Below are 12,085 nucleotides of genomic sequence, written 5' to 3' on the forward strand. Positions count from 1 at the left end.
TGGGAATCTCAGGAGGTGAGATTACCGATCAATATCTTGGAACTCCGTGCAGTTTTCAGAGCTCTTCAGTTTTGGCCTCTTCTGAAGAGAGAATCGTTCATTTGTTTTCAGACAGACAATGTCACAACTGTGGCATACATCAATCATCAAGGAGGGACTCACAGTCCTCTGGCTATGAAAGAAGTATCTCGAATTTTGGTTTGGGCGGAATCCAGCTCCTGTCTAATCTCTGCGGTTCATATCCCAGGTGTAGACAATTGGGAAGCGGATTATCTCAGTCGCCAAACGTTGCATCCGGGCGAATGGTCTCTTCACCCAGAGGTATTTCTTCAGATTGTTCAAATGTGGGGGCTCCCAGAGATAGATCTGATGGCCTCTCATCTAAACAAGAAACTTCCCAGGTATCTGTCCAGATCCCGGGATCCTCAGGCGGAGGCAGTGGATGCATTATCACTTCCTTGGAAGTATCATCCTGCCTATATCTTTCCGCCTCTAGTTCTTCTTCCAAGAGTAATCTCCAAGATTCTGAGGGAATGCTCGTTTGTTCTGCTAATAGCTCCGGCATGGCCTCACAGGTTTTGGTATGCGGATCTTGTCCGGATGGCATCTTGCCAACCATGGACTCTTCCGTTAAGACCAGACCTTCTGTCACAAGGTCCTTTTTTCCATCCGGATCTGAAATCCTTAAATTTAAAGGTATGGAGATTGAACGCTTGATTCTTGGTCATAGAGGTTTCTCTGACTCCGTGATTAATACTATGTTACAGGCTCGTAAATCTGTATCTCGAGAGATATATTATAGAGTCTGGAAGACTTATATTTCTTGGTGTCTTTCTCATCATTTTTCTTGGCATTCTTTTAGAATACCGAGAATTTTACAGTTTCTTCAGGATGGTTTAGATAAGGGTTTGTCCGCGAGTTCTTTGAAAGGACAAATCTCCGCTCTTTCTGTTCTTTTTCACAGAAAGATTGCTATTCTTCCTGATATTCATTGTTTTGTACAAGCTTTGGTTCGTATAAAACCTGTCATTAAGTCAATTTCTCCTCCTTGGAGTTTGAATTTGGTTCTGGGAGCTCTTCAAGCTCCTCCGTTTGAACCTATGCATTCATTGGACATTAAATTACTTTCTTGGAAAGTTTTGTTCCTTTTGGCCATCTCTTCTGCTAGAAGAGTTTCTGAATTATCTGCTCTTTCGTGTGAGTCTCCTTTTCTGATTTTTCATCAGGATAAGGCGGTGTTGCGAACTTCGTTTGAATTTTTACCTAAAGTTGTGAATTCCAACAACATTAGTAGAGAAATTGTGGTTCCTTCATTATGTCCTAATCCTAAGAATTCTAAGGAGAAATCATTGCATTCTTTGGATGTTGTTAGAGCTTTGAAATATTATGTTGAAGCTACGAAATCTTTCCGTAAGACTTCTAGTCTATTTGTTATCTTTTCCGGTTCTAGGAAAGGCCAGAAAGCTTCTGCCATTTCTTTGGCATCTTGGTTGAAATCTTTAATTCATCTTGCCTATGTTGAGTCGGGTAAAATTCCGCCTCAGAGAATTACAGCTCATTCTACTAGGTCAGTATCTACTTCCTGGGCGTTTAGGAATGAAGCTTCGGTTGACCAGATCTGCAAAGCAGCAACTTGGTCCTCTTTGCATACTTTTACTAAATTCTACCATTTTGATGTATTTTCTTCTTCTGAAGCAGTTTTTGGTAGAAAAGTTCTTCAGGCAGCGGTTTCAGTTTGAATCTTCTGCTTATGTTTTTTGTTAAACTTTATTTTGGGTGTGGATTATTTTCAGCAGGAATTGGCTGTCTTTATTTTATCCCTCCCTCTCTAGTGACTCTTGTGTGGAAAGATCCACATCTTGGGTAGTCATTATCCCATACGTCACTAGCTCATGGACTCTTGTTAATTACATGAAAGAAAACATAATTTATGTAAGAACTTACCTGATAAATTCATTTCTTTCATATTAACAAGAGTCCATGAGGCCCACCCTTTTTTGTGGTGGTTATGATTTTTTTGTATAAAGCACAATTATTCCAATTCCTTATTTTATATGCTTCGCACTTTTTTTCTTATCACCCCACTTCTTGGCTATTCGTTAAACTGATTTGTGGGTGTGGTGAGGGGTGTATTTATAGGCATTTTAAGGTTTGGGAAACTTTGCCCCTCCTGGTAGGAATGTATATCCCATACGTCACTAGCTCATGGACTCTTGTTAATATGAAAGAAATGAATTTATCAGGTAAGTTCTTACATAAATTATGTTTTTCGTTCCTTTCGAAACTTTAAATGAGGGACCCTCTGCTTCCTCTTCCTCCACAAAGCAGGAAGGGAATTTTGCTCAATCTAAGTCAGTCTGGAGGCCCAACCAGGCTTGGAATAAAGGTAAACAATCCAAGAAGCCCGCTGCTGCTACAAAGACAGCATGAAGGGGCGGCCCCGATCCTGGACCGGATCTAGTAGGGGGCAGACTTTCTTTCTTTGCTCAGGCTTGGGCAAGAGATGTTCAGGAACCCTGGTAGCTGGAAATCGTGACCCACGGGTATCAACTGAAATTCAAGGATTTTCTCCCAAGAGGGAGATTTCATCTTTCACTATTGTCTGTAGACCAGATAAAAAGAGAGACGTTCTTACGCTGTGTAAAAGACCTTTCTACCATTGGAGTAATTTGTTCCGTTCCAAAACTGGAACAGGGACAGGGGTTTTACTCAAATCTTTTCGTGGTTCCCAAAAAAGAGGGAACTTTCAGACCCATTTTAGATCTCAAGTGTCTAAACAAGTTTCTCAGAGTCCCATCATTCAAGATGGAGACTATACGAACAATCTTACCAATGATCCAGGAGGGTCAATATATGACTACTGTGGACTTGAAGGATGCTTACCTTCATTTCCCTTTCCACAAGGATCATCATCAGTTTCTAAGATTTGCCTTCCTGGACAAACATTATCAATTTGTGGCTCTCCCCTTCGGGTTGGCCACAGCACCCAGAATCTTCACAAAGGTTCTAGGGTCCCTTCTAGCGGTTCTCAGACCGCGGGGCATAGCAGTGGCGCCTTGTCTGGACGATATTCTGATTCAGGCGTCAACCTATCATTTGACAAAATCTCACACGAACATAGTATTGTCTTTCCTGAGAACTCACAGTTGGAAAGTGAACATAGAAAAGAGTTCACTAGTTCCACGGACAAGGGTTCCCTTCTTGGGGACTCTTATAGACTCGGTAGACATGAAAATATTTCTGACGGAGATCAGAAAATCAAAGATTCTAAATACTTGCTGAGCACTTCAGTCCATTCCTCGGCCATCAGTGGCTCAGTGTATGGAGGTCATTGGATTAATGGTAGCAGCAATGGACATCATTCCGTTTGCCCGCTTTCATCTCAGGCCACTGCAGCTGTGCATGCTCGGATAGTGGAATGGGGACTATGCAAATTTATCTGCTCAGATAAATCTGGATCAAGAGACCAGAGACTCTCTTCTTTGGTGGTTGTCGCCGGATCATCTGTCCCAGGGGACATGTTTCCGCAGACCCTCGTGGGTGATAGTGACAACGGACGCCAGTCTTCTGGGGTGCAGTCTGGAATTCCCTGAAGGCTCAGGGTGTTTGGACTCAGGTGGAGTTTCTACTTCCAATCAATATTCTGGAACTGAGAGCAATGTTCAATGCGCTTCAGGCATGGCCTCAGTTGGCTTCGGCCAAATTCATCAGATTCCAGTCAGACAACATCACGACTGTGGCATATGTCAATCAGGGGGGAACGAGGAGTTCCTTAGCGATGATAGAAGTATCAAAGATAATCCGATGGGCGGAGGCCCATTCTTGTTATCTATCGGCAATCTACATCCCAGGAGTAGAAAACTGGGAAGCGGATTTTCTAAGTCAGACTTTTCATCCGGGGGAGTGGGAACTCCATCCGGAGGTGTTTGCGTCATTGATTCGCCAATGGGGCAGACCGGAACTGGATCTGATGGCATCTTGTCAGAATGCCAAGCTTCCACGTTACGGATCCAGGTCGAGGGATCCCCAGGCCGGACTGATAGATGCCCTGGCAGTGCCTTGGTTGTTCAGCCTAGCTTATGTGTTTCCACCGTTTCCTCTCCTTCCACGCATGATTGCTCGAATCAAACGAGAGCTTCAGTTATTCTGATAGTGCCTGCGTGGCCACGCAGGACTTGGTATGCGGACTTAGTGGACATGTCCTCTCTGCCACCATGGAAACTTCCTTTGAGACAGGACCTTCTCATTCAATGCCCTTTCCATCATCCAAATCTAATTTCTCTGCAGCTGACTGCTTGGAGATTGAACGCTTGATTTTATCTAAGCGAGGATTCTCTGATTTAGTAATCGATACTTGATACAGGCTCGAAAGCCTGTCACTAGAAAAATCTATCATAAGATATGGCGTAAATATCTTTATTGGTGTGAATCCAAGGGTTACTCATGGTGTAAAGTTAGGATTCCCAGGATTCTGTCTTTTCTCCAAGAAGGATTGGAGGAAGGGTTATCAGCAAGTTCCTTAAAGGGACAAATTTCTGCTTTGTCAATTTTGCTTCACAAACGTTTGTCAGATGTGCCAGATGTTCAGTCTTTTTGTCAGGCTCTAACTAGAATTAAGCCTGTATTTAGACCAATTACTCCTCCCTGGAGTTTTAATTTAGTTCTTCAAGTTCTTCGAGGGGTTCCGTTTGAACCCATGCATTCCATAAATATTAAATTGTTATCTTAGAAAGTTCTGTTTTTAGTTGCTATTTCTTCTGCTCGAAGAGTTTCTGAGCTTTCAGCGCTACAATGTGATTCACCTTATCTTGTATTTCATTCTGATAAGGTGGTTTTACGTACCAAACCTGGATTTCTTCCTAAGGTTGTTTCAAATAAGAATATTAATCACAAAATTGTTGTTCCTTCCTTGTGTCCTAATCCTTCTAAGAAGGAGTGTCTGTTACATAACCTGGACGTGGTCCGTGCCTTGAAGTTTTACTTACAGGCGACTAAGGATTTCCATCAATCATCTTCATTATTCATTGTTTATTCTGGAAAGCGTAGGTGTCGGAAAGCTACGGCTACCTCTCTTTTTGGCTGAGGAGTATCATCCGCCTGGCATATGAGACTGCTGGACAGCAGCCTCCTAAAAGAATTATGGCTCATTCTACTAGGGCTGTGGCTTCCACATGGGCCTTTAAAAATGATGCTTTTGTTGAACAGATTTGTAAGGCTGCGACTTGGTCGTCCCTTCATACTTTTTCAAAATTTTACAAATGTGATACTTTTGCTTCTTCTGAGGCTGTTTTTGGGAGAAAAGTTCTTCAAGCAGTGGTGCCTTCCGTTTAGGTCTCTGTCTTGTCCCTCCCTTTCATCCGTGTCCTGTAGCTTTGGTATTGTATCCCACAAGTAAGGATGAAATCCGTGGACTCGTCTTATCTTGTAGAAGAAAAGGAAATTTATGCTTACCTGATTAAATTGATTTCTTCTACGATACGACGAGTCCACGGCCCTCCCTGTCATTTTTAAGACAGATTATATTTTATTTTTACAAACTTCAGTCACCTCTGCACCTTTTAGCTTTTCCTTTCTGTTCCTAAACCTTTGGTCGAATGACTGGGGGTGGAGGGAAGGGAGGAGCTATATATACAGCTCTGCTGTGGTGCTCTTTGCCACTTCCTGTTAGCAGGAGGATAATATCCCACAAGTAAGGATGAAATCCGTGGACTCGTCGTATCGTAGAAGAAATCAATTTATCAGGTAAGCATACATTTCCTTTTTTACATACTAAATTAGGATTTCTTCCTAAGGTTTTTCTGATCGGAACATTATTCTGGAGATTATTGTTCCTTCCTTGTGTACTAATCCTTCTCAGAAGGAAAGACTTCTGCACAATTTGAATGTGGTCTGTGCTTTAGTTTTACCTGCAGGCGACTAAGGACTGTCGTCAGTCTTCTTTGTTTGTAGTTTTCTCAGGCAAACTCAAGGGTCAGAAAGCTACGGTTACTACTTTTCTTTTTGGCTGAAGAGTATCATGTTTTGCATATGAAGCTGTTGGGCAACAGCCTCCCGAAAGAGTTACGGCTCATTCCGTTAGGGCTGTTGCTTCTTTATGGGCATTCAAAAATGAAGTTTCCGTGAATCAGATTTGCAAGGCTGCAACTTGGTCCTCTCCACACTTTTGCTTCGGCTGAGGCAGTTTTTTTGGGAGAAAGGTTCTTCAAGCAGTGGTGCCTTCCGTTTAGGTTCCCTGTCTTGTCCCTCCCGTATCATCTGTGTACTCTAGCTTCGGTATTGAATCCCATTAGTAATTAAGATTATCCGTGTACTCATCGTGTCTTAAAAGAAAAAATATTTATGCTTACATGATAAATGTTTTTCTTTTTTGACATGAGTCCACGGCCCGCCCTGTTTTTGTAGACAGGTTGTGGGTTATGTAAACTTCAGACACCTCTGCACCTTGGCTTTTCCTTTCTCTTCCTAACTTCGGTCGAATGACTGGAGTGGGAGGGATGGGAGGAGCTATTTAACAGCTCTGCTGTGGTGCTCTTTGCCGCCTCCTGCTGACCAGGAGGTGAATATCCCATTAGTAATTAAAGGGACAGTCTACACCAGAATTGTTATTGTTTTAAAAGATAAAGGGATTATCTATTACCCATTCCCCAGTTTTGCATAACCAACGCAGTTATATTAATAATCTTTTAACCTCTGTGATTATCTTGTATCTAAACCTCTGCAAACTGCCCCTTTTTTCAGTTCTTTTGACAGACTTGCAGTTTAGCCAATCAGTGCCTGCTCCCAGATAACTTCACATGCACGAGCACAGTGTTATCTATATGAAATACGTGAACTAACACCCTCTAGTGGTGAAAAACTGCTAAAATGCATTCTGAAAAGAGGGGGCCTTCAAGGTCTAAGAAATTAGCATATGAACCTCCTAGGTTAAGCTTTCAACTAAGAATACCAAGAGAACAAAGCAAAATTGGTGATAACCGTAAATTGGAAAATTGTTTAAAATTATATGCCCTGTCTGAATTATGAAAGTTTATTTTGGCCTAGACTGTCCCTTTTTATATTTTTTTTTACAGACCCCCAAGACTTACACTGTTGGAAATGTTAGGCGATTACCTTTCCAACAATGGGTCTTGGGGGTCAGTAGCTGCTTAGATGACTGAGAATACAGGCTTCTAAGCAGCATGCCCCCTCCTCCTATACTTAACATTGTTAAGTATAAATAAAGTTGCACGGTAACGTCATCACGTAATTGCGCGTGACCGCGCATCACTTGAAGCCCCGGCGATGCCTGTCACTCTACAGGCACGATCGCCGGGGTAGGAGCAGTAAGGAGCCCCCAGATCTCCCTCAAGGTGGGAGAGTGCTCATGACGGCTCTGAGCCCGTCATTGGCACCAGAGTGAGAAACTCTGACGGCTCAGAGCCATCATTAGCACTCAAAGGGTTAAGATGATCTGTGGACTCATTGTGTTAAAAAAGAAATGCATTTTCTTTTTTCCTCACAACACAGTGAACAAATACACATTGCAGCTACATATGGTAAAACATGTACAGTATTTCTGCCACTAGATCCAGATTACTCTATGTATAGTAAACAGATTTAATATATTTTTGGTTAGAGTCTGAGATGTATCCCAATTATCCTTTAGTAAGAAGTGAACTCATGGAAACTATATAACCAATATAAGCATCAGCCCATATTTTTAAACTATAGCCTTAGGTGTATTTTAACTAACAGCAAAATGTACTATTATTCACACGTTCTAACTGCAGCAGGAGTATTGATTACTGAAGTATGCAGCGTACTATTTCTGAGTTTGAATCATCCAGTTCAGAAAAGAATGCTGATTTTATTATTTTTGAAACACACTAATATTTGTATAAGTTTTTTTTATTCTACTTCAGTAAAAATCCTAGAATGATAGGAAATGCTGGAAAACCTCAAAGTGAAAAAGCACGCAAAGTACAGCTGAATAAAAAGATTTAAGACAAATCATACAAATATTTATGTACAGGCGGTCCCTGGGTTACAGACCTCGTATCCCCTCCAGATCACAGATTAGCTAACAGCAGTGCAGGAGTATAATCGGAGCAAGCCGATCTCTAATACTGTAGTAATATCGCTCAAGGAGGCGGACAGACAGTGCTGAAGCTGAGACCAAGATAAGCCTCCCATAGTAACAGCGCACTCAGAAGTTAGAAAAGAGTGCTAAACACTATTGCGCTGCCAGAAATGACTGAGAGGGACACAGAAGTCGACTACTCGCCTCCACTGCATGCCTCCAACACCTCATGCGTTAACTAGCAGGGAGGACGTGAGACGCTGTGAAATGGCGGCGGGGTAAGAAAAAAAGCTTTTGCCCTGCTGTGGTCTGCTTGCCTGGAGCAGGGCTAAATGTAAAAAAAAAAAACATGCATCCCCCTTCTCCCAGAACTGCATGTCCCAGGCGTCGGGCGATAGGAATAGCGCATCCCTGGATTACAACTGATTTACATTTTTCTGAAGTTGTGCTGTTTTGTCATGGTGATAACTGTTCAGTTTTATAGTCCGTTACACATGCTATATTGAATAGGTAGTGCTATTCTTCCTCCTATTAAGGCAAATGCGCGCTCTTCCTTTTGCATTATCTATTGTGACATTAATTGGGTTTGTAAACCAATAGAAAATTTTAAAATAAGTGCATTTTATATGGTCCTTTTTATTATAGAAGTGTGTTTGTGAAACATGATATAAGGTGATAGAAACAGTTCTGCATAATGCAAAATCTTTAATGCCATGCATTTGCTAAAGGCACAAATGTATTTTGTTTTTAAGATCTGCATAGTATACATCCCCATCAAAGCTTAAAGGGATATGAAACCCACATTTTTTTTTTCTTTCTTTCATGATTCAGAGCATGCAACTTTCTAATTTACTATATTTAATTTTTCTTCTTCTCTTGGTATCTTTATTGGAAAAAAAAAGCAATGTAAGCTTAGGAGCCGGACCATTTTTGGTTCTGCACCATGGGTAGCACTTGCTGGTTGGTGGCTGAATGTATCGGCAAGCACTATCCAGGGTGCCTAATCAAAAATTAGCTCACTTTTAAGCTTACATTCCTGCTTTTCAAATAGATACAGAGAAGAAGGATGAAAAATTGAAAATAGGAGTACATTAGAAAGTTGCTTAAAATTGCATGCTCTATCTGAATCATGAGAGAAAAAAATTGGTTTTCATATCCCTTTTAATAAAAGAGAGCGCAACATAAATAAAAGAAGAGAGAAAAAAAATGAAAATTTACTTGAATGAATTTTATAAAATTAAAAGGAAAATCAAAATTTCAACATATTAAGTTTCAACAGGCTTGTCTAAGTACAATTAATCCATTCTTTTCAAAGGGCATTGACTCTGGGTGGAGGATTACCTTACTTGGAACACCTAAATCTTTCTGGATGTCTTATTGTGACTGGTTCAGGTCTCCAGGATTTGGTTGCAGCATGTCCTTCCCTTAACGATGAACACTTCTACTATTGTGACAACATTAATGGTAATGTAAAATGTTGAGCTATGTACAGTGATTAGTTTTAAAAATGTGTGCTCACTTAAAGGGATACTGAACCTAAAAAATGTATTTCGTGATTTAGATAGAGCATGCAATTTTAAGCAACTTTCTAATTTACTCCTATTATCAATTTTTCTTCGTTCTGCTACCTTTATTTGAAAAAGGCATCTAAGCGTGTTTTTTTTATTTATTTTTTGGTTTAGTACTCTGGACAGCACTTTTTTATTGGTGGATAAATTTATCCACCAATCAGCAAGAACAACCTAGGCTGTTAACCAAACATGGGCTGGCATCTAAACTTACATTCTTGCATTTCAAATAAAGATACCAAGAGAATGAAGAAAATTTGATAATAGGAGTAAATTAGAAAGTTGCTTAAAATTTCATGCTCTCTGAATCAAAAAAGAAAAATTTGAGTTCAGTGTCCCCTTAAGGTAAAAAAAAGTCAGAGAGCGAGCCCTTGGATATATGTATATTACCAATCACTGTATAGAAACTTTTGATAATTTGTACTTTATATATACACACACACACACACACACACCCCACATCATATTAAATAAAGGATCCCTGGAAGAAATATGTAGACCATCCAGGGGTGCACGGAGGTACTGAAAACTATTAATACTAAAACTGAAATGTTTTATAAAAGAGTATGTCCTTTTAGCAATAGGATCAGCTACTCCTAATTTACATACCTATTCCATCCAAGGTTCAAAGGAGATGTTTACATTTCTGGTTAATTTTTGTTCTTCACATTGATTTTCTCTCTGTGCAGGTCCTCATGCTGATACAGCTAGTGGATGCCAGAACCTGCAGTGTGGTTTTAGGGTGTGTTGCCGATCAGGAGAATGAGTCCCGATATGCTAAATTCAAACCTTCATTCATCTGAGCAGCCATTCTTTTGTGCACTTTACCCTTTAAACACATGTTGTGTGCTAGTCCCAGTGGAGTTTTCCTTACATGCAGTGTACATCTGACTTAAAGATATTGTCAATTGTAGGAACTTTTTCGCTTAATAAAACTTTGTTTGAAACTGCCTTGCTTTTTTCTACATTACCTATGGTAAATTTAATAATGTGGTCAGATTCTTAGTATAATGGTGCATTGCTATATAGCAGTTGCTTCAACTACTGATGTCACAGAGCTAGGACTGAGTGAAAAAAGACCCAAATTGCACATGTATCTTTTTTTTTTTTTTTTAAATAATAATAAATTGATAATTTCTTTTTTGACACACATGGTACAGTAATGTCGTACAGTAGGTACTTTATTACTTTATTAGTTAATAGGCAAGTACTCTTGTATTACTATGTTTTATGTATATCATTGTATCAGTTTGCAAGTGCTGCTGTAACAGTGTCTTATGTGTTTACTTGGTTCCCACTTTCAGAATAATGCTCAATATCTTCATATTCCTTTTTGCTACCTCTTGTCTCTACAACAAACTACATTACTCAGTTACTCCTTCTCCCTCTTCACCTGCACTTTTCATTAGCCCATCTCTCTTATACTCACCTTACTTTTGTACTAATGAACTCTACTTATTCCTAAATGCTCTCTCTCCCCCCTGCACTTCAGTTAAACAACAGTCTCATTACTGCAAATCTGCTTCTCATCTCATGTCACTCTCCCTCTTGCTCATACTAGCTGCTGGCGACATCTCCCCTAATCCTGGTCCCTCACAACCTCCTAACCTTTCACATCCTTGTGTGCCTTTCAATAGACTTCATAAACTAAACTCCGGTAACCTTAATCGCATTCCGCTTACATCTAAAAAAAACCTCCCCCTTCACTTGTGCACTCTGGAACTCTCGCTCTGTTTGCAACAAGCTAACTTCTATCCATGATCTCTTTATCTCCCACTCTCTTAACCTTCTGGCTCTTACAGAAACCTGGCTCTCTACTTCAGACACAGCATCCACTGCTGCACTGTCACATGGGGGTCTCCATTTCAGCCACACTCCTAGGTCTGGCAATAGACAAGGAGGTGGTGTCGGTATTTTACTTTCCTCTCGTTGCACCTTCCAACAAATACAGCCCTTCTCTTCACTCACATTTTCTTCATTTGAAGCACACATGATTCGGTTATTCTCTCCCCTCTCTATACGTGTTGCAGTCATATACCGCCCCCCTGGCTCCCCAACTCAATTTTTAGATCACTTTGCTGCCTGGCTTCCTTATTTCCTTTCCTCAGACACCCCTGCCCTCATTCTTGGCGACTTCAACATCCCCCTTAACAATCCCACTGCCTCATCTGTTAAACAACTTCTGCAACTCACTTCCTCTTTCGGTCTGTCACAATGGACTGATTCTCCCACTCACAAAGACGGTAACTCCCTTGACCTGATCTTTAGCTATCGATGCACTCTCTCAAACTTCTCAAACTCCCCTTTTCCTCTTTCTGACCACCATCCCCTTACCTGCAACATATCCCTTCCTACAACTCTCCCACCTTCTACTCCTCACACCAAACTTCACAGAAGCATTAGGTCTTTAGATCAGCAACAACTTGCTAATTCCCTTCAACCGCTCCTCTCATCCTTT

The 12,085-nt window shown here is 40.7% G+C and overlaps 1 protein-coding gene across 1 annotated transcript in view; it reads left to right on the top strand.

Annotated features, from left to right (window-relative positions):
* The window catches only part of FBXL5 (F-box and leucine rich repeat protein 5), a 257,885-nt gene extending 247,311 nt beyond the window's left edge, over positions 1–10,574 (top strand). Inside the window, 2 exon segments of the mRNA XM_053704125.1 lie at positions 9,375–9,523; positions 10,317–10,574. Of these exon segments, the coding sequence (XP_053560100.1) occupies positions 9,375–9,523; positions 10,317–10,393 (226 nt within the window). The 3' untranslated portion in view covers positions 10,394–10,574.
* The last annotated feature ends 1,511 nt before the right edge of the window (positions 10,575–12,085 follow it).

Source organism: Bombina bombina, chromosome 2 (assembly GCF_027579735.1).
Source record: "Bombina bombina isolate aBomBom1 chromosome 2, aBomBom1.pri, whole genome shotgun sequence".
Classification (NCBI taxonomy): Eukaryota; Metazoa; Chordata; class Amphibia; order Anura; family Bombinatoridae; genus Bombina; species Bombina bombina.